Source organism: Heterodontus francisci, chromosome 33 (genome assembly GCF_036365525.1).
Source record: "Heterodontus francisci isolate sHetFra1 chromosome 33, sHetFra1.hap1, whole genome shotgun sequence".
Classification (NCBI taxonomy): domain Eukaryota; kingdom Metazoa; phylum Chordata; class Chondrichthyes; order Heterodontiformes; family Heterodontidae; genus Heterodontus; species Heterodontus francisci.
In genome coordinates this window covers 14,610,030-14,636,936 of record NC_090403.1, presented here as the reverse complement: position 1 = coordinate 14,636,936, position 26,907 = coordinate 14,610,030, and the positions used below count along the sequence as shown (strand labels likewise).

The window sequence follows — 26,907 nt, the reverse complement described above, 5'->3', positions numbered from 1 at the left end:
TGTACTGAACAGCGTGTTACAGAGTGAGAGCTGTGTGTACTGAACAGTGTGTTACACAGGGGGAGCTGTGTGTACTGAACAGCGTGTTGCAGAGTGAGAGCTGTGTGTACTGAACAGCGTGTTACACAGGGAGAGCTGTGTGTACTGAACAGCGTGTTACAGAGTGAGAGCTGTGTGTACTGAACAGCGTGTTACAGAGTGAGAGCTGTGTGTGCTGAACAGCGTGTTACAGAGTGAGAGCTGTGTGTACTGAACAGCGTGTTACAGAGTGAGAGCTGTGTGTACTGAACAGCGTGTTACAGAGTGAGAGCTGTGTGTACTGAACAGTGTGTTACAGAGAGAGAGCTGTGTGTACTGAACAGTGTGTTACAGAGTGAGAGCTGTGTGTACTGAACAGCGTGTTACAGAGTGAGAGCTGTGTGTACTGAACAGCGTGTTACAGAGTGAGAGCTGTGTGTACTGAACAGCGTGTTACAGAGTGAGAGCTGTGTGTACTGAACAGCGTGTTACAGAGTGAGAGCTGTGTGTACTGAACAGCGTGTTACAGAGTGAGAGCTGTGTGTACTGAACAGCGTGTTACAGAGTGAGAGCTGTGTGTACTGAACAGTGTGTTACACAGGGGGAGCTGTGTGTACTGAACAGTGTGTTACAGAGTGAGAGCTGTGTGTACTGAACAGCGTGTTACAGAGTGGGAGCTGTGTGCACTGAACAGCGTGTTACAGAGTGAGAGCTGTGTGTACTGAACAGTGTGTTACACAGGGAGAGCTGTGTGTACTGAACAGTGTGTTACACAGGGAGAGCTGTGTGTACTGAACAGTGTGTTACACAGGGAGAGCTGTGTGTACTGAACAGCGTGTTACACAGGGAGAGCTGTGTGTACTGAACAGCGTGTTACACAGGGAGAGCTGTGTGTACTGAACAGCGTGTTACACAGGGAGAGCTGTGTGTACTGAACAGTGTGTTACAGAGTGAGAGCTGTGTGTACTGAACAGCGTGTTACAGAGTGAGAGCTGTGTGTACTGAACAGCGTGTTACAGAGTGAGAGCTGTGTGTACTGAACAGCGTGTTACACAGGGAGAGCTGTGTGTACTGAACAGCGTGTTCCAGAGTGAGAGCTGTGTGTACTGAACAGCGTGTTACAGAGTGAGAGCTGTGTGTACTGAACAGCGTGTTACAGAGTGAGAGCTGTGTGTACTGAACAGCGTGTTACAGAGTGAGAGCTGTGTGTACTGAACAGTGTGTTACACAGGGGGAGCTGTGTGTACTGAACAGCGTGTTGCAGAGTGAGAGCTGTGTGTACTGAACAGCGTGTTACACAGGGAGAGCTGTGTGTACTGAACAGCGTGTTACAGAGTGAGAGCTGTGTGTACTGAACAGCGTGTTACAGAGTGAGAGCTGTGTGTGCTGAACAGCGTGTTACAGAGTGAGAGCTGTGTGTACTGAACAGCGTGTTACAGAGTGAGAGCTGTGTGTACTGAACAGCGTGTTACAGAGTGAGAGCTGTGTGTACTGAACAGCGTGTTACAGAGTGAGAGCTGTGTGTACTGAACAGCGTGTTACAGAGTGAGAGCTGTGTGTACTGAACAGCGTGTTACAGAGTGAGAGCTGTGTGTACTGAACAGTGTGTTACACAGGGGGAGCTGTGTGTACTGAACAGCGTGTTACACAGGGAGAGCTGTGTGTACTGAACAGCGTGTTCCAGAGTGAGAGCTGTGTGTACTGAACAGCGTGTTACAGAGTGAGAGCTGTGTGTACTGAACAGCGTGTTACAGAGTGAGAGCTGTGTGTACTGAACAGCGTGTTACAGAGTGAGAGCTGTGTGTACTGAACAGTGTGTTACACAGGGGGAGCTGTGTGTACTGAACAGCGTGTTGCAGAGTGAGAGCTGTGTGTACTGAACAGCGTGTTACACAGGGAGAGCTGTGTGTACTGAACAGCGTGTTACAGAGTGAGAGCTGTGTGTACTGAACAGCGTGTTACAGAGTGAGAGCTGTGTGTGCTGAACAGCGTGTTACAGAGTGAGAGCTGTGTGTACTGAACAGCGTGTTACAGAGTGAGAGCTGTGTGTACTGAACAGCGTGTTACAGAGTGAGAGCTGTGTGTACTGAACAGTGTGTTACAGAGAGAGAGCTGTGTGTACTGAACAGCGTGTTACAGAGTGAGAGCTGTGTGTACTGAACAGCGTGTTACAGAGTGAGAGCTGTGTGTACTGAACAGTGTGTTACAGAGTGAGAGCTGTGTGTACTGAACAGCGTGTTACACAGGGGGAGCTGTGTGTACATAATATAGGCTAACTCTCAAGTGTTGTCCTGGGGCTGCTGCATTGTCAGTGGTGCCGTCTCTCAGATGGGACATTAAACTGAGGTATTGCTTCCTTGGTGGTTGCAAAATCTCCCATGCCACTGTTTCAAAGAAGAGCAACAAATGTTTCCACTGTCCCGGCCAATATTTACTCCTGAACTAACGTCACTAAAACATATCTGGTCATTATCACATTATTGCTGTTTGTGGGATCTTGCTGTACACAAATTGGATGCCATGTTTTCTACAGTTCATTAGTGACGTTCCTCAAGTGCTTCATTGGTTCCAAAGCACTTTGGGATATCTGGAGATTGTGAAAGGTGCTATATAAATGGCAGTCTTTCTTTTGAACAGTGTGTCGCACGGGAACTATATTGAAGGAGCATGTGCAGCAGGGGATCTATATTGAAGGGGTGGTGCGCGGCACGGGGATCCGCGTTGAATGAGCAGTGAGTTAGAGGGAATGCCAAGGTGGGAAATACTGGTAATTGTTGAGACATTCCCAATTCCCAGCCAGTACGTGAAGACAATTCTGGTCCTGGGTGATTTTCAGATGTTTGTCCATTGCTAATCTCCTGTGTGATATTTCAGTCTCGGTGATGGATATCCGGGATGTCCAAGATGGCCATCGGTCGGAGGTGATGAAGAAACATGGCAGCAGCTTCTCTGAGAAACGGTGCTTCACCATCGTGTTCACAGGAAATCGGACAAACCTGGACCTGGTGGCAGCATCGGAGGAAGAAGGGAGGCGATGGGTTCAAGGCTTTCATAAACTGAGAAGAAAAGCAGAAACCATGAGCCAGCGAGAGAAAATTCACCAATATCCTTTTATATGTTGCTTTATTTGGTCAGATACAGTAATAGGTCATTTAACAAGCCCACATTCCTGAAAACCATGGGCAGTGATTGTTGGAATTTCCCTAATACATGGCCTGAAATAGAGTCTGTAAGAATATTCCTAAAGAGGTCAGTGTTTAGATTGGGTAGTACAGTGAAGGTAGCACAGGTCTTGGTTGTGTGGGTGTATGCTAGTGTGTACGCATGTGTGTGCACGGGTATGTGCCTGTCCATATGTCTGTACATGTGCCTGTTTTGTGTGTGCACGCATGTGAGTGTGCTTTTGTGCAGGTATACCTATAAGTTTGCGTGTGCCTTTATGCGAGCACACATGAGTGCCTACATCTGCATATGGGTGTACATGCGTGTAAGTGTATGTGAATGCGTGTTTTGGCATGTGTGTAAGTGTGCGGAAGGGTGTGTGTGTGTGAGTGAGAGTTTGTAAAGGCTGGAGTGCTCCATCTTCCTCCTTGTTCCAGACAGGCTGTGGGTGCTGCTCTGGAACCTTCATACAATTGAATTTTTCCCACCTTCGCTCGTATTTGAGTGACTTCCTTACATCAGTCTACCTGGATCCACGAATACCTCCGGAAGGCCGACAAAAATAAGGACAACAAAATGAGCTTCAAAGAGATTAAAAACCTGCTGAAGATGATCAACGTTGAAGCAGACGATGACTATGCGCACCAACTCTTCAAGGTAAGAACCTGTCTGACTGGAGAGAGAGGGTGACTGTGGAACTGTGTGCTCCATCAGTGACTTCTATCATATCCACACTTGTGGGCTTTGGGAGTCTGCCTGTTTGTACAGTCACACCTCACTGTTACAAAGCCAGCATGTTTAGGTACTCGGGGAGGGTTCAAGTGATTTGAGTCTGATCTCAGGAACACTGTCTCTCTGCCTGTTTAGCAAGGCAGGATATTGGGTGATATGAATTAACGGCATTCCATTTATTTTGAAGTATTTTTGCTGTAAGCTCTGTTGCTGTATAAGCATGGTTGAACAAGATCGACAATGCTCAGTGGAGAGTGGCTTTAATTCACTTCCGTCCAAATCACAGGGAAGATGATCTTGCTCAGTGCCCACTCCCAGCATACTGTTTGTTATCTGTGCCACCAGGCTTCAACACCAACAGAATTTCTTATCCACAGCTTTTTTTTTAAAGAGATACAGCACTGAAACAGGCCCTTCGGCCCACCGGGTCTGTGCTGACCATCAACCACCCATTTATACTAATTCCATATTCCTACCACATCCCCACTAGTCCCTATATTCCCCTACCACCTACCTATCCTAGGGGTAATTTATAATGGCCAATTTACCTATCAATCTGAAAGTCTTTGGCATGTGGGAGGAAACCGGAGCACCCGGACCACGCAGACATAGGGAGAACTTGCAAACTCCACACAGGCAGTACCCGGAATTGAACCCGGCTGGCTGGAGCTGTGAGGCTGCGGTGCTAACCACTTGAAAAAGCCCTTCAAAACACTCCTACAGGGGATGCAGAGACCAAGTGGGCCCACATCAGAGATGCCATCTATGACTCAGCAGTGACCACCTTTGGAAAACATGAGATGCAGAATGCAGACTGGTTTCAATCTCACTTGTCATAGCCGCTAAGCCCATTGCACTATTGAACTACAAGAAAGCCCCCAGCAAGTTAACATCCGTAGCACTTAAAGTAACCAGAAGCGCTGCACAAAGAACAGCCAGGCGCTGTACAAATGACTACTGGAAACACCTATGCAGTCGTATTCAGCTGGCCTCTGACACCGGAAACATCAGAGGAATGTATGATGGCATTAAGAGAGCTTTTGGGCCGACCATCAAGAAGATCGCCCCCCTCAAATCTAAATCAGGGGACATAATCACTGACCAACGCAAGCAAATGGACCGCTGGGTGCAGCACTACCTAGAACTGTACGCCAGGGAAAATTGTCACTGGGACCGCCCTCAATGCAGCCCAGTCTCTGCCAGTCATGGATGAGCTGGACGAACAGCCAACAAAATCAGAACTCCATGATGCCATTGATTCTCTAGCCAGTGGAAAAGCCCCTGGGAAGGACAGCATTACATGAACTGCTATGCCTGTGCTGGGATGAGGGAGCAGTACCACAGGACATGCGTGATGCCAATATCATCACCCTCTATAAGAACAAGGGTGACCGCAGTGACTGCGACAACTACCATGGAATGTCCCTGCTCAGCATAGTGGGGAAAGTCTTCGCTCGAGTCGTTTTAAACAGGCTCCAGAAGCTGGCCAAGCATGTCTACCCTGAGGCACAGTGTGGCTTTCGAGCAGATGGATCCACCATTGACATGCTGTTCTCCCTTAACCAGCTACAGGAGAAATGCTACGAACAACAGATGCCCCTCTACGTTGCTTTCATAGATCTCACCAAAGCCTTTGACCTGGTCAACAGACGTGGTCTCTTCAGACTACTAGCAAAGATTGGATGTCCACCAAAGCTACTAAGTATCATCACCTCATTCCATGACAATTCAGCATAGCGGTGCCTCATCAGACCCCTTTCCTATCCTGAGTGGCGTGAAACAGGGCTGTGTTCTCGCACCTACACTGTTTGGGATTTTCTTCTCCCTGCTGCTCTCACATGCGTTCAAGTCTTCAGAAGAAGGAATTTTCCTCCACACAAGATCAGATGGAGGTTGTTCAACCTTGCCCGTCTAAGAGCGAAGACCAAAGTACGGAAAGTCCTCATCAGGGAACTCCTCTTTGCTGACGATGCTGCATTAACATCTCACACTGAAGAGTGTCTGCAGAGACTCGTCGACAGGATTGCGGCTGCCTGCAACGAATTTGGCCTAACCATCAGCCTCAAGAAAACGACCATTATGGGACAGGACGTCAGAAATGCTCCATCCATCAATATCGGCGACCACGCTCTGGAAGTGATTCAAGAGTTCACCTACTGAGGCTCAACTATCACCAGTAACCTGTCTCTCGATGCAGAAATCAACAAGTGCATAGGAAAGGTGTCCGTTGCTATGTCCAGACTGGCCAAGAGAGTGTGGGAAAATGGTGCACTGTCACGGAACACAAAAGTCCGAGTGTAACAAGCCTGTGTCCTCGGTACCTTGCTCTATGGCAGCGAGGCCTGGACAACGTATGTCAGCCAAGAGCGACGTCTCAATTCATTCCATCTTTGCTGCCTCTGGAGAATCCTTGGCATCAGGTGGCAGGACCGCATCTCCAACACAGAATTCCTCGACGCGGCCAACATCCCCAGCATATACACCCTACTAAGCCAGCGGCGCCTGAGATGGCTTGGCCATGTGAGCCGCATGGAAGATGGCAGGATCCCCAAGGACACATTGTACAGTGAACTCGTCACTGGTATCAGACCCACTGACCGTCCATGTCTCTGCTTTAAAGACGTCTGCAAACGCGACATGAAGTCCTGTGACATTGATCACAAGTCGTGGGAGTCAGTTGCCAGCGATCGCCCCATAAAGGCGGGGCTAAAGTGTGGCGAGTCGAAGAGACTTAGGAAAGAAGACAGAGGCGCAAGGAGAGAGCAAACTGTGTAACAGCTTCCTCACGACAGACGTCTGGATTGACACTTGTCTGGATAGAGCTCCATTTGCCACTTTTCTGCCCACCTGACTAATCCAATGATCTCCTCCTGTATTCTACAGCTTTCTTCCTCACTATCAACCTCATGGCCAATTTTCATATCATCTGGGGATCATAAAGTAGTTTTTAACAAAAGGCACATCGTGGAGAAGTTGAAACTTGTTGAGAATGTCCAGGTTCCACAGCTCCAGGTGCGAATTATCCAGGTTCGGCAGAATCTGGCATCTAGCAGTGTCCTGCATTGCAGATAGAAAACCACAGATGTAGATTGGCCGCTTGTGATACACCTCCATTGTACACACCTCCGTTGTCCTTTCAGTTAAATGGAAAGGAAACATGAATGGGGCAGGATATATGAGGGGCAAGGGAGCATGAAGGGCTGCAGAGCATGAGGGCCGAGGGAGCGTGAGGGGTGAGGAAGCGTGAAGGGCTGCAGAGTGTACGGGGCAGGGGAGTGTGGGGGCTATGGAGGGGGTGTTGGAGGGGCGGTGGGGTGAGAGGGCTGTGTGAGGGACCTGTGAGGGGTGTGGCAGGTGTGAAGGGCGGGATGAGGGGCAGGTGTGGGGGGGGGTTGTGTGTGTGAGCAGGGTGTGAAGGGTAGGGGTGTGGAGGGAGTGTGAGGGGGCGGGTTTAGGGGTGTGTGTGATGGAGGGTTGTGAGGGGCGCGTGTGTGTGAGCAGGGTGACGGGGGGGTGTGAGGGGTAGGGGGTGAGGGGTGTGTGTGAGCAGGGCGTGAGGAACAGGTGCTTGTGATGGACAGTCGATCTGTAACCACCAGTTTACCACCTTTGTTTCACTTTAGCATGTCAGCACTAGAGGAAGCCAGGCCAGGGTGAAGCTGCAGGATCGGGAAGGGTATGGGGGGGGGGCGGTGGTGGGGAGGGGGCAAGGATGGGAAATGGCGGTAAATTCACCCTTTATATTAGCCTGACTCTGCTTCCAACTGGTTGGATCCAGTTTCAGACCAGATCTGAATGTGAATCTCGTCAATCCAGTGCCATATCCAATAAAGAAAGTTCAGATTATTTTCAGCATCATGTCTTCAGTTATGACAAATAAGATGCATAGTGAGAGACACCCAACAGCTGAAATCCAGTGGGCTGTGCCTGGGGCCCCACTAAGTCACTGCTGTTACTACCAACATGGGAACTGCAGCATCAATAGGCCATTGCCCAGAATGAGGAAGGGAAAGACGTGTATTTAATCAGTGTCTTTCATCACCTCAGGACCATCCAATTCACTTCACAGCCAATGAAGTGCTTATTTGAAGTGTAGTCACTGATGTAACACCGGAAATGTGGCAGCCAGTTTGTGCACAGCAAGATTCCAAAAACAACAACATGATAATGACCAGATAACCTGTTTTAGTAATGTTGGTTGAGTTATAAATCAAGGGAGTGGGGATAACTCCCCTACTCTTCTTTAAATAATGCCATGGAATCCTTTACATCACCTGAAGGGGCAGACCAGCCACGGTTTAACATCTCATCCAAAAGCCCACACCTCAAACACTCACCGGTCGGCCTGGATTTTGTGCTTAAGTCTCTGGGGTGGAGCTTGAACCCATGACCTCTGACTCAGTGGCAAGAGTACCACCCACTGAGCCACAAAAAAGTTGCTGTAATATGTTGCCCAGGTCAACAGTTTGCCTTCAGCCAGTCCTGGCCAAGACAGAATAACTGATCACTCATCTCATTGCTGTTTGAGTTGGAACAGGATGCAACAACAACTTGCATTTCTCTCGAGCCTTTAATGTAGTGTCATGGAAGGCGTAAATTTAACCTAACATGTTAGGTAGGAATCCTACTGAATCAAGTACAATTCTAGTTTTATACCCCAGCCAGTGATCCTCTACATTGATATTGGATTTTATACTATAGTCCTGAGTGGGACTTAAAGCCATGACTTTGAAACTGAGAGATTGAAACACTCGGTCAAATGCTGCCTTGATGTTAAGGGCAGTCATTCGAACCTCACCCCTGGAATTAAGCACTTTTGTCCATGTTTGGACCAAGGCTGTAGTGAGGTCTGGAGTTGAGTGGCTGTGTTGGAACCCAAACTGAGCATCGGTGAGCAGGTTATTGATGAGCTGCAGCTGAGAGTCCCAAGATTTTTACAGCAGTAGTATGATAAGAATTTACACACAGAGATTGAACTTGTTCACAGCTCTACCTACTCCATGAGATAAGCCAGAGATATTATGCAGTAGGCAGCAGTATAATTACAATGCTTAACAGCTGCAGGCACACAGCTTAAATATTCTGAACATAGATGATTAGTTAAGTGCGGATACATTTAGCAAGATACTTCTAAAAAGACAAGATCAATGCATGTGGCATTGAATGTGATAGAAGGTGTAATTGACAGTGCTATCAAGCAGCACTTACTCATCAATAACCTGCTCATTGATGCTCAGTTTGGGTTCTGCCAGGGCCACTCAACTCCAGACCTCATTACAGCCATGGCCCAAACATGGACAAAAGAGCTTAATTCCAGAGGTGAGGTGAGAGTGACTGCCCTTAACATCAAGGCAGCATTTGACTGAGTGACATCAAAGAGCCCTAATAAAATTGAAGTCAATGGGAATCAGGGGGAAAATTCTCCACTGATCGCAGTCGTGACTAGCACAAAGGAAGATGGTTGTGGTTGTTGGAGGCCAATCATCTCAGCCCCAGGACATCACTGTAGGAGTTCTTCAGTGTAGTGTCCCCAGACCAACCTCTTCAGCTGCCTCATCAATGATCTTCCCTGCAACATAAGGTCAGAAGTGGGTATATTCGCTGATGATTGCACAGTGTTCAGTACCATTTGCAACTCCTCAGATACTGAAATAGTCCATGTTCACATGCAGCAAAACCTGGACAACATTCAGCCTTAGGCTAATAAGTGGCAAGTAACATTCGCACCACACATTGCCAGGCAATGACCATCTCCAACAAGAGAGAATCTAACCGTCTCCCCTTGACATTCAACGGCATTACCATCGCTGAATCCCCCACTATCAACATCCTAGGGGTTACCATTGACCAGAAACTGAACTGGAGTAGCCATGTAAATACTGTGGCTACAAGACCAGGTCTGAAGCTAGGAATCCTGCAGCGAGTAACTCATCTCCTGACTCCCCAAAGCCTGTCCACCATCTACGAGGCACAAGTCAGGAGTGTGATGGAATATTCTCCACTTGCCTGGATGTGTACAGCTCCCAACAACATTCAGGAAGCTCAACACCATCTAGGACAAAGCAGTTTGCTTGATCGGCAACTCACCCACTACCTTTCACATTTATTCCTGTCACCACCAGTGCACAGTAGCAGCAGTGTGTACCATCTGCAAGATGCACTGCAGCAACTCGCCAAGGCTCCTTCGACAGCACCTTCCAAACCTGCAACCTTTTAAAAAAAAAATTTCATGGGATGTGGGCATTGCTGGCAAGGCCAGCATTTATTGCCCATCCCTAATTGCCCCTGAGAAGGTGGTGGTGAGCTGCCTTCTTGGACAGCTGCAGTCCATTTCTACCACCTAGAAGGACAAGGTCAGCAGATGCATGGGAACAGCACCATCTGCAAGTTCTCCTCCAAGTCACAAACCATCTTGACTTGGAACTATATCGCCGTTCCTTCACTGTCACTGGATCAAAATCCTGGAACTCCTTCCCCAACAGCACTGTGGGTGGACTGCAGCGGTTCAAGAAGACGGCTCACAACCACCTTCTCGAGGCCAGTTAGAGATAGGCGATAAGAGCTGGTCTTGCCAGCGAGGCCCACATCCCTTGAATTAATTAAGAAAATGCACTGGTTTCCCTAGCACTTTATACATGACAAAAGTAACATAATGTTCCCAACAGCTTCTGATATGCTGCCCTCCCACAGCCAGTGACAACAAGATACACATGCTGCATTTTCTAAGGTGAGGCCTGATTATTGGTGGTGTAGCTCGTTGAATGAGGACTGCGTGACTGGAGACAATGGGACCAGCACAACACGACAGCAGCATAAACATTGTTTCAGTTCCATTCCACCAAGGTTAACCAGTCATTGGAGCCCTGCAAATGCTGTACCATTGGACAAAGACTAAGGCACACGTGTGAATGAGTACAGGCTTGAATGTAATCAAGGGGTTCGCATGGTATATATATAGAATAACAGACACCGAGGAGTAGGTATCAGGCTAGAATCTAATTGAATGGCGCAGGGGTTTATACATAGAATGACAGATATCTGGGAGTGATAAGCAGGATTAATGATTGTGGTGTCATTGTGCTTTCATGTGTACAAGAAACCCCCTACTACCAAATCCAAGTGGCCATGTTAGGTGGAGTCAGACTAAGAGGGAATAGAATAAGGTCTAAATTAGGTTGACAGTGCATGTGTACAGTAAATAAGGTTGGTGAGCTGCAGGCATTAATTGTCACATGGGATTGTGATATCGTGGTGATAACGGAGACTTGGCTCAAAAGAGGAATACAAGGTGTTCAGGAAAGATATGGAAGGAAAGAAAGGAGGAGGGGTGGTAGTGTTGATGAAGGAGAATATTACAGTGCTGGAGAGAGAGGATGTCCTGGAGGGATCAAGGACAGAATCTATTTGGTTAGAATTAAGAAATAATAGAGGTACCATTATACTACTGGGTGTATTCTATAGGCTATCAACTAGTGGGAAAGACATAGAGGAGCAAATTTGCAGGGAAATAAAAGAGAAGTGCAGGAACTATAGAGCAGTGACAATAGGGGACTTTAATTATCCTAATATAGACTGTTATAGTAATAGAGTATGTGTACAAATCATTGAAGGTGGCAGGGCAGGTTGAGAAAGTGGTTAAAAAGACATAATTTTTAAAAATTCTTCCATGGGATCTGGGTGTCGCTGGCAAGGCCAGCATTTGTTGCCCATTCCTCACTGCCCTTGACAACTGAGTGGCTTGCTAGGCCATTTCAGAGGGCAGTTAAGAGTCAACCACAATGTGGTTCTGGAGTCACATGTAGGCCAGACCAGGTAAGGACAGCAGATTTCCTTCCCTGAAGGGCATTAGTGAACCAGATGGGTTTTTATGATAATCAATGATAATTTCATAGCACTATGACTGAGACCAGTTTTCAATTGCAGGTTTTTATTAATTAATTGAATTTATATTCCACATAGAAACTAGGAGCAGGAGTAGGCCATTCAGCCCTTCGAGCCTGCTCCACCATTCATTATGATCATGGCTCATCATCCAACTCAGTAACCTGTTCCCACTTTCCCCCCATATTCTTTGATCCCTTTAGACCCAAGAGCTATATCTAACTCCTTAAAAACATACAATGTTTTGGCCTCAACTGCTTTCTGTGGTAGCGAATTCCACAGGCTCACCACTCTGTGGGTGAAGAAATTTCTCCTCATCTCAGTCCTGAAAGGTTTACCCCGTATCTTTAGACTATGACCTCTGGTTCTGGACTCCCCCACCATCGGGAACATCCTTCCTGCATCTACCCTGTCAAGTCCTGTTAGAATTTTATAGGTTTCTATGAGATCCCCCCTCACTCTTCTGAACTCCAGTGAATATAATCCTAACCGACTCAATCTCTCCTCATATGTCAGTCCAACAATACCAGAATCAGTCTGGTAAAACTTCACTGCACTCCCTCTATAGCAAGAACATCCTTTCTCAGATAAGGAGACCAAAACTGCACACAATATTCCAGGTGTGACCTCACCAAGGCCCTGTATAATTGCAGCAAGACATCCCTGCTTCTGTACTCGAATTCTCTCGCTATGAAGGCCAACATACCATTTGTCTTTTTTACCGCTTGTTGCACCTGCATTCTTACCTTCAATGACTGGTGTACGAGAACACCCAGGTCTCGTTGCATATTCCCCTCTCTCAATTTATAGCCATTCAGATAATCTGCCTTCTGCTTTTGCTACCAAAGTGGATAACCTCACATTTATACTGCATCTGCCATGCATTTGCCCACTCACTCAACTTGTCCAAATCACCCTGAAGCCTTTCTGCATCCTCCTCACAACTCACCCTCCCACCCACTTTTGTGTCATCTGCAAATCTGAAGATATTACATTTAGTTCCCTCATCTAAATCATTAATTTATTTTGTGAATAGCTGGGGTCCTAGCACCGATCCCTGCGGTGCCCCACTAGTCACTGCCTGCCATTCGGAAAAAGACCTGTTTATCCCTACTCTGTTTCCTGTCTGACAACCAATTTTCTATCCATCGCGATACACTACCCCCAATCCCATGCACTTTAATTTTACACACTGATCTCTTATCTGAGACTTTGTCGAAAGCCTTCTGAAAGTACAAATAAACCACATCCACTGGCTGTCCCCTCATCAACTCTACTAGTTACATCCTCGAAGAATTCTAGTAGATTTTTCAAGGACGATTTACCTTTCGAAAATCCATGCTGACTCTGTCTGATTCTACCACTGTTCTCTAAGTGCTCTGCTGTAAAATCTTTGATAATGGACTCTAGAATTTTCCCCACTACCGACATCAGGCTGACTGGTCTATAATTCCCTGCTTTCTCTTTACCTCCCTTTTTAAATAGTGGGGTTACGTTAGCTATCCTCCAATCTGTAGGAACTATTACAGAGTCTATAGAATCTTGGAAGATGACCACCAATGCATCCACTATTTCTAGGGCCACTTCCTTAAGTACTCTGGGATGTAGATTATCAGGCCCTGGGGATTTATCGGCCTTCAATTCCATCAATTTTCCCAACACCATTTCTCTACTAATACTGATTTCCTTCAGTTCCTCTCTCTCACTAAGCCCTGTGTTCCCCAGCATTTCTGGTATGATATTTGTGTCCTCCTTTGTGAAGACAGAACAAAAGTAAGCATTTAGTTGGTCAGCCATTTCTTTGTTCCCCATAATAAAGTCCCCTGTTTCTGACTGGCTGTTGTGGTGGAATTTCAACCCACGTCTCTCAGGTTTGAGGCTGAGCATCTGGATTATGACTAATTCAGTGACATTACTGCTACACCACCGTCTCCTGGACTTTAGAAATGGAGACTAAGGGCAGGGGTCGGCAACATGTCCGTACATGAACCAGTATCCGTGGTAAAAATTTTGAGATCCGTGACTGGTAATTTCAGAGATGAGAAATTTCCCATTGGCTGCTTCTTCCAGACCAGACCAACTTATAAAAAAATTCATAGCCATCAGTTTCACAGCTGACAGGTGCTTACAGCAGAGACAGTGTTTCCGAACCTCAAGGAAGTTCGTGGTTTTCTGGCAGGTTGTGATTTTTTTTTTTTAAAAGCCTGCCGAAAACCAAAAACTTTTCCTAGGTTCAGAAGCTGCTGCCTCTGCTCTAAGCACCAGTCACCTGTGAAACCAATGGCTGTGAATTTTTTTAAAACTGACCAACCGCAAAGCTGAAAGTTCTCAGTCTCTGCAACTGTCAGAGAGAGAGACTGAGGGGGGAAGAGAGAGAGGAAGGGGGGAAGAGAGAGAGGGGCCAGAGAGAGAGGGGGGAAAGTGAGGGGGCAGAGAGAAAGGGGTAAAGTAGGAGAGGCGGGGCAGAGAGGGGATGACAGAGAGAGAAGGGAACGACACATGGGGGGGATGGCACGGGGGAAATGACACAGAGAGAGGGTAACATAGATGGAGGGGGAGAGAGAGAGAGAGACAGACAGAAGGCGAGGCAGACAGAGAGAGAGAAGTGGGAGATAGAGCAATCAAGATCACTCCTGACAGATGGGCATCCATCTGGAATACTTCACATCGCTATAAGAAGTGTGCAGGCAAATGTTAACTACTTGTGCAAGCAAATAAATGCCACGTATCCCACTAAATCAGTGTCAACATTGTGACCAGAAAGTAAATCAATAAATTAGTCTTCTCATTTAAAGCTTCTTCACAAAACTGCACCTTTGTTGTTGTTTTGATTAATCATAAGATAAATTTTTAATGCCTTTATCTTTCCAAAACTGTCTCACCGGCCCTCTACATAAGACAAAAATTGTAATGTGTCCCCCCCCCCCCCCCCCAGGCAAAAACGTTGGACACCCCTGCTTCAAGCCTTTAACCTTGTGTTTTAAAATAACCTCGCCCAAAAGTAATTACAAAAGTAATTTGCATTGGCATTGCATACTATTTCACTTGCTAGCTCGCTAATACAGTTGTGCTGCTCTCCGTTGGTGTTTGTATGCTTAGCTACTTTATTTATAGGGAAAAATGTGTTTTAAATTGGACTGTGTTTTGATGGTATTCGATTGGCTATACACTTTATATCCAGATTAATCACCCCCATGTCTATGGCTGAGTAATAATTTTGCCAAATGTCCGTGGTGCAACATGTCAGTACCTATCCCTGACTAAGGGTGAAATCTCCCCATCCCCATGGAGGAAGGTTTGGAGGCAGAGCCAAGATCAATGTTTTAAAGTCACGGATCCAATTGGCTCCCTGACGCATTCCCACCTCCGAGCAAACCTGCCGGAGGTGAGTTCAGAGTAGCAGCAGCAGCTACCCATCTGGTAGCAGATGGTAGCCAACTAGGGTCAATTAAGGACCCACTTAGGCCCAAGTTGCAGACGCCACCAGGACACTCCTGGTGCGGACTGGCTCCCCCGTGACTCATGAGGCTGGCAGCAACTGGCAGGACGGAGGGCCATCGATCCCTCATCTCTCTGGCCCTATTATTGAGATGCATGAATCCAAAGTCCACAGGGTTTCCCTCCTCACTGATGACACTAAGAGCTATGGGTCTTCTTTATATCTAACTCTTCAACAAGCTTCCTACAGTACCTCCACCTTGTGGCGCCCTCGCACTCCCCTACCTGCCTCGGAAGTGCCCACCCGTCCTGGTGGGGTTGCCATTCGTCCAGTCCTGCGGGCCTACCATTGAGCCTCCTACCTTGGGAATCCGCCTGCTGTCCTTGGGTGGACAGTCAATACTGAAGTGGCCTCTTAACTGGCCACCTCCCAGAAGACTCTCCGTTGGTGCACCTCTGACCCATGTGGAGTCGGGACTTGGTAACGGTCCTGACGCCTGCAAATATTCTAAGACCAGAAGATTCCACATAGAGTACAAAAGCAAGGAACTTATAATGAATCTTTGTAAACTCTGGGTCAGACTCAACTGGAGTATTGTGTCTAATTCTGGGCACCACACTTTAGGAAGGATGTGATGGCATTAGAGAGGGTGCAGAAAAGATTTACTAAAATGGTTCCAGGATGTGGAACTACAGTTACATGGATAGATTGGAGAAGTTGGGACTGTTTTCCTTGGAGAAGAGAAGGCTGAGAGGAGATTTGATAGTGGTATTCAAAATCCTGAGGGGTCTGGACAGAGTAGATAGGGAGAAACTGTTCCCATTGGCTGAAGGATCCAGAAATAGAGGACACCAATTTAAGTGATTGGCAAAAGAACCAACAGCGACATGAGTGGTTAGGATCTGGAATGCATTGCCTGAGAATGTGGTGGAGACAGAGAAAATATTTGTCAGGCGACAGGGAAAGGGTGGGGGAGTGGGATGAGCTGAGTTACTCTTGCAGAGAGCAGCACAGACATGATGGGCTGAATGGCCTCCTTCTGTATTGTAACCATTCTGTGTTTTTATGATTCATTCATGAGCCCAAAACTGTGAGTGATGGCCAGCTGTTCTACTATTTGAGGCATCACAGCGTAGCTCCATCCTTTCCTCACCTGACCTTCACATAAATGAACTTCTCGGCAGGGGTTACTGGATTTGATTAGGAGTGACAAACCCGGTGTTGTACTTACTACCCTAACCCAGACAGTCTGAGGTTCACTGCAGCTTCCTCACTATCTCTGTCCTGTCTGCTCAGTCCAGCATTCCTTCACGCTGGGTACTGCACCCACCAACAGAGACATGGAGGAGTACTTGTAGTGTTTTGTACACATGGTCTATCCAAGGTTGCCAATTCTGATTGGATATATTTTGGGAGGTTTCATCACATGACTTCCTGTCCCAACCCCCAGACCCCTCCCACTGGTTGTGCAACACATCAATCCTCACAGTGCCCCACCTTCCCAAGCCATTTGGAAAGTGAACAGGCTCTGCATTTCCTGATTGGATAATTGGACTGTCAGTCAAACAGCCTTTCCTCCCATCTCCAATATTGGGCTGGATTTTGCCGAGAACATCAGGATCCTGAAATACAGAAGTGACCGTGGCGGGACATTGGGCGCGATCTTCCTAGAAGCAGCCAATTAAGAAGCTCCATCCAATTAAGAATGGTTGGCAGAACAAGGAACTGGGTGGCTCAATAAGAGAGCCCACAGTGATGTCCGGTCGGCAGCCCCATTGAGAGAGGTGGGTGCTGCCGGTGATGGTAGAAGAAAGTGAGGGTGCCTCAAGATGGAGGCGCCCTCTGAAGAATTATAAAAGTGTGGTCACAGCTGCCAGGTCAGCAGAGTGGAGGAGGTGCCCACAGGATGGCCTGTGGCTACAACTCTGACCCTCTGATACAGATGACTCTGGGTCGGGGGTAATTTAAAGGAGGCCTCGATGGACAGCCCCACCCCGGCCAGTTACTGGGAAGCTGCATCCAGGCAATGGCTGGGCTTCCGTCTCAGTGAGGGGCCTGTCTGCCCTCAGGAAGATCTTGTCTGCCTCACCAATTTAACCCAAGTGGGCACTTAATTTAAGCCTAGATAGGTAGCCATTGCTGGGTAGCCGGTGACGATCAGACCCTCTCTGGCAAGAGTGGTTGGAGGTGGGATCGCGTTGGGAAGCTACCCCAACACAAGGTTCTCTAATTTTGCTCCCGGTCCCACTTCCAAACCTGTTTCTGCAGAACCAGGAAAATTCAGCCCTTTGTTTATAATTCCCGTGTGGTTTAATTTCTGTGTTGCGCACAGCAGTGTGTGGGGAGATTAAATTTTAAATCCCAGATACTCCGGGAGGGCTGGTAAATCTGAGTTCTGTCTGTGAAGAGATGGTTTTTGCCGCTGGAACAGCTTTTCTGTACAAGGAACTGTCCTTATTTTAGGAGATTACTGCAATGGCCCAAAAGGCAACACTGATATTGAATTAACTGGAAAGAGGCTGGAAACCAGACTCCCCCCTCCCCCCTACCAGGAAGGAATACTGAGAACTGACCAGGATATATCTCTTGGAGCTGGCAGTTGCCATTTCAGGACAGGCTTTTTGTTCATTTGCCCTCTTCAGTATTTCAGGCATGTGGAAAAACAGGAGGAATGTGAGACTGTTATTGTCATCAGTGTAAAGCACGAGCCCACATTAAACATTCTGCAACACCCCACGTGTTGCTTCCATACTCTGCACTAGCTGCTGATCACCATGTGTTTTTAACATAAATAGTTGAAGATCCCGCCTGTAGATTTCCACAATGCGGAGGGAATGATACTGCCAGTCGAGCTATTCCCGGTAATCATTCCTTTAATGTCTTCTATTCCTTTTGCTGTAGGACAGCTGAGGTGACCTCAAAGAGCCAGGAAGGAGAAGGGTAAAATGTCACTGTGTAAAACACCACATAGCCATCAAAAAGACCCATTCCTTAAAGGTGCCTTTTTGACAAGGTTCTCAATGCACGCCTTCCATAAAACTTGCTAATACCCTGCTCAGACTGAAGAAACCCATTTTTCTGTGGATTTTCTGAGCTGTGGGGGATTCTGTGCATATTGGCAATGAGTAAGGTTACCAACTCCAGTTTTGCTATTCCTCTGATCTTTTTCTGGGTGATGAGTGACCTGAAGATTAATGTTCAATTACTGGATAATCCTGGAGGGTTGGCAACCCCAGAGTCAAGTGCAAATCTAAAATGGGGAGCGGTTATGGTGTGTCTCTCTCTAAACCAGGCCCACAATCTCAAGATGCCTTTGCACACTCTGGTAGGGTCCTCATGTCCCAGGCCAGTGGACCATTCCTCATGCCCCAGGGAGGTCTCCCTTTAATGAGGTGAAACAGTAGTCAGGCATCATGTCAATAAATATTAATCATTCCTTCCTTTTTTTGTTGGTTTTGGGAGTGGATCATAGTTCCTTTAGGGGAAGGAAGTCCCTCCTGAACAGGCTAGAGAGACACTCTGGGTCCTTTGATTTATGTCTTAGCACTTTGTCTGAAACTGGATTTTAAATCATGATTTCATGTGTTTAGGTGGGGCTGTTGTGATTTTTTTTCCTCTTAGAGCTGATCCTATTTAATGAATGGCTTAGTTGGGAGTTGTCTTGTCAGATGTTTGGATGCCGGGCAACATTTGTCGTTGCAGGCACTGTCCGTGTCTGTCAGATTTAGAAAACAGCCGTGTTAGTGACTGCAGTCTGAGACTAAAGTAACCCGCAGCAGTCACACTGGACCTAAGTGTGAATCGGTAAGGCTGTGTCCATGAGATATGTGGGCCCATGTCAGCATATAGGACGGCAAAACGAGTGCAATATAGTATATTACACCTTGCTTGTAGTCCCTATAAAAAAAACATTGTGTCTGTGGCCAACTATAGTTTGCGGTAAAAACACAGCACATCACATTTAGGATTATTTCAGTGCCCATGGAGCTGACTTGTCTTTGGGTACAGTTTCACTGCTACTGTTCACCCACTGTCCCCTTCCCTGTTTCTCATGTGTGAGTCCAGACTGTGAGTGACAGCACACTATTCCACTGTGGGGAGCATCACGTCAACTTGTTTCTGTCCTCATTTCGCAGCCCATAACTGTGCAGTTTCTAGTAGAAAGTGATTGGTGGTGAGCAGGAATGAAAATGCCATGGCTCTATTTGATTCTTTAGGTCCAAGGACACCAAGGCCCTTGCACACCCAGGCAGTGCTGCCAGCTGAAACATTATTCCCTCAATAACTCAGTGAGTTTATCCAGGGCAGGATGAACCACACACACCACAGAGAGTCCCAGCTCCATCCCTGGTTTGCACTGAGTTAACTCAGCTCATCTGGAGCTTCTGGGTTACAGAGAGGTAAAATCAGCCAGGGTTCCTGCTCCTGATTGCTATCCAGTCATCCACTCACCACCACCCCCTCCCCCAGTGGACAACCTGTCTGTGTAGATGGCAGGTAAGGACAAGCTCAGGTTCAGTTGTTATGCCTCCTTCCCCTGCCCACAATAGTCTGTGGAATCCAAACTCCAGCAACAGTTTGAGTCTTCACTAAAATGCCAGCTGAGTTTTGAGTGCCCTACTTTAAATAATCCAGACTGGCACACCAGTCAGTCATGAGGGAATGCTGCACTGTCACAGGTGCTGTCTTTTGGATGAGACATCAAATCTATTCTGCTCTGTCTGCCCTCTCGGGTGGATGTAAAAGATCTCATTGCACTATTTCAAAGAAGAGCAGGGGTGTGTCCTGCCCAATATTTATCCTTCAATCGACATCACAAAAAATGATTATCTGGTCATTATCACATTGCTGTTTGTGAAAGCTTGCTGTGTGCAAATCAAAAGAACAAAGAACAGTACAGCACAGGAACAGGCCATTCGGCCCTCCAAGCCTGCGCCGATCTTGATGCCTGCCTAAACTAACACTTTCTGCACTTCCAGGGCCCATATCCCTCTATACCCTTCCTATTCATGTATTTGTCAAGATATCTCTTAAACATTGCCATCGTATCTGCTTCCACCACCTCCCCTGGCAGCAGGTTCCAGGCACTCACCACCCTCTGTGTAAAAAAACCTCCCTCGCACATCCCCTCTAAACTTTGCCCCTCGCACCTTAAACCTATGTCCCCTAGTAACTGACTCTTCCACCCTGGGAAAAAGCTTCTGACTATCCACTCTGTCCATGCCGCTCATAACTTTGTAAACCTCTATCATGTCGCCCCTCCACCTCTGTCGTTCCAGTGAAAACAATCAGAGTTTTTCCCACCTCTCTTCATAGCTAATGCCCTCCAGACCAGGCAACATCCTGGTAAACCTCCTCTGTACCCTCTCCAAAGCCTCCACGTCCTTCTGGTAGTGTGGCGACCAGAATTGCACGCAATATTCTAAGTGTGGCCTAACTAAGGTTCTGTAAAGCTGCAACATGACTTGCCAATTTTTATACTCTACGCCCCGACAGATGAAGGCAAGCATGCCGTATGCCTTCTTGACTACCTTATCCACCTGTGTTGCCACTTTCAGTGACCTGTGGACCTATACGCCCAGATCTCTCTGCCTGTCAATACTCCCAAGGGTTCTGCCATTTACTGTATACCTCCCACCTGTATTAGACCTTCCAAAATGCATTACCTCACATTTGTCTGGATTAAACTCCATCTGCCATTTCTTCGCCCAAGTCTCCAACCGATCTGTATCCTCTGACAATCCTCATCATTATCCGCAACTCCACCAACCTTTGTGTCGTCCGCAAACTTACTAATCAGACCAGCTACATTTTCCTCCAAATCATTTATATATACTACAAACAGCAATGGTCCCAGCACTGATCCCTGCGGAACACCACTCGTCACATCCCTCCATTCAGAAAAGCACCCTTCCACTGATACCCTCTGTCTTCTATGACCGAGCCAGTTCTGTATCCATCTTGCCAGCTCCCCTCTGATCCCGTGTGACTTCACCTTTTGTACCAGTCTGCCATCAGGGACCTTGTCAAAGGCTTTACTAAAGTCCATATAGATAACATCCACTGCCCTCCCTTCATCAATCATCTTCGTCACTTCCTCAAAAAACTCAATCAAATTAGTGAGACACGACCTCCCCTTCACAAAACCATACTGTCTCTCGCTAATAAGTTCGTTTGTTTCCAAATGGGAGTAAATCCTGTCCCAAAGAATCCTCTCTAATAATCTCCCTACCACTGACGTAAGGCTCACCGGCCTGTAGGTTCCTGGATTATCCTTGCTACCCTTCTTAAACAAAGGAACAACATTGGCTATTCTCCAGTCCTCTGGGACCTCACCTGTAGCCAATGAGGATGTAAAGATTTCTGTCAAGGCCCCAGCAATTTCCTCCCTTGCCTCCCTCAGTATTCTGGGGTAGATCCCATCAGGCCTTGGGGACTTATCTACCTTAATGCTTTGCAAGACACCCAACACCTCCTCCTTTTTGATAATGAGATGACTGAGACTATCTACACTCCCTTCCCTATGCTCATCATCCCCCAAGTCCTCAGCTGCCGCATTTCCTACATTACAACAGTGACTACACTTTAAACATATTTCATTGGCTGTAAAGTGAACTTGTGAAAGGCACTATAGAAATAAAGTCTTCCTTGTTTCCATGTATATTATAATGAAGACCATCAATGCTGTAGCGCCAAGTCTCCTGTTGCTTGCACACAACACATTCGGTAAGATAGACTGAGATTTATTGTGGGGCTGCTGTCAAGATCAGCAGTAATGAGGAGCTCCTGAGCGAGAAAAGTGAGGAGAGTTTCAATCGTGATTTCTGCAACACTTTTTGCTGCAATATTTTATATTAATAATAACCATTAATAATAACCATTGTGCTTCACGTACCTGGACTTGATGGCCATTGCTTCTGAGAGGATGAGAACTCATTTCCACACCCACTCATCCCTTGAGGGCATCCCCAAAGCAGTGAAGGCATCTCTGGAGCAGGATTGAAATGCCCTCTGGATATTCCCTGCCTTCCGTCCTCATGCATGAGGTGGATGTTCAGGGTGGAGCGAATGAGGGTCTGGCAGCATTTCAGGAGGATGGATCCCACTCATTTCCCGATAGAATATACAGGCAGCATGGATCATACTGGGGCCTTACTGAGCAGATGTTTATTGGATGAGAGTACTTCACCAAGGAGACAAGAGGGCAACTCTGACACAATGACAGCCTGCATTTATATAGCACCTTGAATGTAGAAACACATCCCAAGGCACTTCCTAGGAGGATTATCAAAAATAAATGGATGCTGAGCCATAGAAGGGGGTGACTAAAGAGAGGGGTTTCATTGAGAGTCTTAAAGTGGGAGAGGGAGAGGCTAAAGGTCTCAGGCTGAGAATTACAGAGTCATAGAGTCGTACAGCATAGAAACAGGCCCTTCGGCCCACCGCGTCCATGTCGACCATAATGCCTATCTATACTAATCCCACCTGCCTGCATTAATTCCATATCCCTCTATGCCTTGCTCATTCACGTACCTGTCCAAACAGTCTCTGGCTATCTACCCTATCTATGTCTCTCATAATTTTATATACCTCTATCATGTCCCCTCTCAGCCTCCTTCGCTCCAGGGAAAACAGACCCCGTCTATCCAATCTCTCTTTATAACTCAAGTCCTTCAAACCAGGCAACATCCTTGTGAATCTTTTCTGCACTCTCTCTAGCTTAATCACATCTTTCCTGTAGTGCGGCAACCAGAACTGCACACAGTACTCCAAATGCGGTCTAACCAACGTTATGTACAACTGTAACATGACGTCCCAACTCCTGTACTCCATACCTCGGCCGATGAAGGCAAGCATGCCATACGCCTTCTTCACCACCCTGTCTACCTGTGTTGCCACTTTCAGGGAACTATGTACTTGCACCCCAAGGTCTCTCTGCTCAACAACACTCCCCAGGGTCCTGCCATTCACTGGAAATGTCCTTCCCAAAATGCATCACTTCACACTTGTCTGCATTAAATTCCATTTGCCACTCCCTTGCCCACTTTCCCAGTTGATCTATATCCTGTTGTAACCTTAGACAACCTTCTTCACTGTCCACTATACCACCAATTTTGGTGTCATCGGCAAACTTACTAATCATGCCCCCTACATTCACATCCAAGTCATTAATATATATGACAAACAACAGAGGGCCCAGCACCGATCCCTGCGGCACACCACTGGTCACCGGTCTCCAATCTGAAAAACAACCCTCCACTACCACCCTCTGCCTCCTAGCACCAAGCCAATTTTGTATCCAATTTGCCAGCTCACCCTGGATCCCATTCGTTCGAACCTTCTGGACCAGCCTACCATGCGGGACCTTGTCAAAGGCCTTGCTAAAGTCCATGTAGACAACGTCCACTGCCCTGCCCTCGTCAATCCTCTTGGTCACCTCCTCGAAAAACTCAATCAAATTTGTGAGACATGATTTCCCACGCACAAAGCCATGTTGACTATCCCTAATCAGACCATGCCTTTCCAGATGCATATAAATCCTGTCTCCCAGAATCCCTTCCAATAACTTTCCCACCACTGATGTAAGGCTCACCGGCCTGTAGTTCCCTGGCTTATCTCTGCTGCCCTTCTTAAATAAAGGCACAACATTAGCCACCCTCCAGTCTTCCGGTACCTCACCTATGGCTAATGATGATACAAAAGTCTCTGCCAGGGCCCCAGCAATCTCCTCCCTTGCTTCCCATAGCATCCTAGGATACACCTGGTCAGGCCCTGGGGATTTATCCACCTTAATGCCCTTCAAAACCTCCAACACCCCCTCCTTTGTAATGTTGATATGCTCCAGGATATCGCTGTTCCCCTCCCTTGAACTCACTAACTTCCATGACCTTCTCCACGGTAAATACGGATGAGAAATATTCATTTAAGACCTCGCCCATTTCCCATGGCTCCATACATAGATTACCACACTGATACTTAAGGGGACGTACTCTCTCCCTAGCTACCCTTTTACTCTTAATATACTTATAGAATCTTTTAGGATTCTCCTTTATCTTATCTGCCAGGGAAATCTCATGGCCCCTTTTTGCCCTCCTAATTTTCTTCTTAAGTGTAGTCCTACATCCCCTATACTCCTCGAGGGACTCGCTCGATCCCAGCTGCCTAAACCTGACATATGCCTCCTTCTTTGTCCTGACTAGACCCTCAATATCCCTCGTCAACCAAGCTTCCCTAAACTTGCCAGCCTTGCCCTTCCATCTAACAGGAACATGCCGGCTTTGAACTCTTCCTATCTCACTTTTAAAAGCCTCCCACTTGCCAGACGTCCCTTTACCTGTAAACAGCCTCTCCCATTCCACTTTTGAGAGTTCCTGTCTGATGCCATCGAAATTAGCCTTCCCCCAATTTAGGACTTCAACCTGAGGACCAGTCCTATCCTTTTCCATAACTATCTTGAAGCTAATAGAGTTATGGTCACTGGTCCCAAAGTGTTCCCCCACTGACACATCAACCACCTGCCCAGCCTCATTTCCTAAGAGTGTAGCCCCTTCTCTAGTAGGGCCATCCACATACTGCTTCAGAAAACTATCCTGGACACACTTAACAAATTCTTCCCCATCTGATCCCTCAGCACTAAGGCAGTCCCAGTCAATATTAGGGAAGTTAAAATCACCTACTATTACAATCCTATAATTCCTATACCTATCTGTGATTTCCCTACATATATGCTCCTCCACTTCCCCCTGACTATTGGGGGGCCTATAGTATAATTCATCAAAGTGATCACTCCTTTCTTATTTCTAAGTTCTACCCATATGGCCTCGCTGGACTTTCCCCTTGGGATATCCTCTCCAAGATGTAGAGGATGGGGCCAGGGTTCTGAAGGTACAGCTGTCAATGTTGGAGCAAAGGGAGGGAGATATACTGGATTTGGAGGACGGATTTGCTGGGGTTTGTAGAAATGGAGGAGCTAACAGATAGTGAGGGGTGAAGCCATGGAGGGATTTAACATGAGGATGAGAATTTTAAGTTGCAGCTATTGGAGACACCGAGCTGGGTCAGTAAGGATAGGGCTAGTGAGTGAGCAGGACTTGGTATGGTTATAGGATATGGACAGCAGAGTCATCTACTCTGACCACACTCATCTGACCACACTGTAACTGCTGTACCGCACAGAAAGGATTGGACTTTGACATTGCGAGTGAGGAGATCTCAGTTTCATAAGTTCCAGAACTGCACGGAGGAGACTGTCACAATGATCTATGCTCAGGGATGACAGTTCAACAAACATCAAAGTCTCCTCTTCTGCGTAACACAGACTGCCTTTGACAACATGAAACTTAACACCTTCTCTTCCACTATTGATCTTGAAGCACAACTCATCAGCCTTCTGCCTCTCCAGGCAATCATAACTTGAGTGAATAATTCTGTCCAGAAGAAGTGTCCCCTTTCCCACTCTAAGCTCCATAACTAACAAAGGACATCAATATACATTCTACCAAGTGAAGCCAAGCCAACTGCTCTCTCTTCAGGCCATGTTTCCCCAGGGTGCCTACTGTGATGGAGTCCATGTTTGCAAAGCTTGTTTTTTTTTAGACCCTAACTGAGAGGAAAACTAAAATTGAATCAGAAACAAAAACTGAAACAGAAGCTGGAAAAACAACTTGAGGTTTATGGAGAAACTGACCCTGGTTAGAACCAGATAAAAGGAGAGAGAATCCTCTCAAGATCAGCAGACCAAGCAGGAGTGGAGTGCTGGAAAGCAGAAGAAAGTGAAGACTGAATCCAGGAGCTGTTTCTGTTACTTAAAGTAGCCGACTAACCAGACCCGACCATACAGTCCATAGGTTGTCAGTGAAAGACTTGGATAAAGGGAAGACTGATAAATTCACGACATCAAGACTGTCATGAGCAGAGCTGAGGAGGTTCTAGAGAAGTGCACTTTGTGGTGAAGACTGAACCTGTGGAGTTCAGATTGAGAGGGAACTGCTGTTGGGAGAAGAACAGCAGTGAAATCCTTGAAGAAAGGAGTTGAAAATCTACCTGAGGATCTTTAGAGTTGTGAAGAACTGTGTGACTGTAATTGTTGCCATATATGCTGGTGAACTTCCAGTGAAACCATGAGACTCATCTCTGTTTTACCTGATTGTTAAGGTGTAATTTGTGATATATATATTGACCGTGATCGTCTCTTGCTTCATGTTTAACTTATGTTGGTTTTGCTTTGAGTGTTAAAGTAAAATTTATTAAAGTGAAATCTTGTCTGTTTGGTTTCTGGTTTCCCAAATTGGGGTCAGTTGGTGGATTCAGTTTTTGTTTTTGGTTTGTTGGTGGTCTCCACAGGGATCATAACAGTACATCTGCCTTTTCTTCTCCTAGTGTGTCTCCAGGTGGACTCGCACAACGGGCCTGTGCTGCTGTTCTGAGAGGTGGCCAAGCCAGGCAGGTGGACTCTATCCATTGCCATCCCACTGGGCCCTTGTGGATGGAGAAGATTTGTGACCTTCACTCATTCACTGTACACACTCGTCCTACAGTGTCCTTGGATGATGGTGACTGTTTAGTTCAGGACTGCAAAGATGCAGAGGATTGTCTACAGCACTCACCATTCAACTGTGATGAGTCTTCACCAGTTCCACAATACACAGTTCTAGTCATTCTAAATCTCTCATTGC

The 26,907-nt window shown here is 46.8% G+C and overlaps 1 protein-coding gene across 3 annotated transcripts in view; it reads left to right on the top strand.

The window, feature by feature from the left end:
- LOC137348027 (1-phosphatidylinositol 4,5-bisphosphate phosphodiesterase delta-3-like) overlaps positions 1–26,907 on the top strand; it is a 313,571-nt gene that overhangs the window by 99,417 nt on the left and 187,247 nt on the right. For all 3 annotated transcript variants that reach the window (XM_068013110.1, XM_068013111.1, XM_068013109.1), the window contains exons 3-4: positions 2,893–3,121; positions 3,708–3,837. In XM_068013110.1, coding sequence (XP_067869211.1) covers positions 2,893–3,121; positions 3,708–3,837 — 359 coding nt within the window. The remainder of the gene's footprint in view (positions 1–2,892; positions 3,122–3,707; positions 3,838–26,907) is intronic.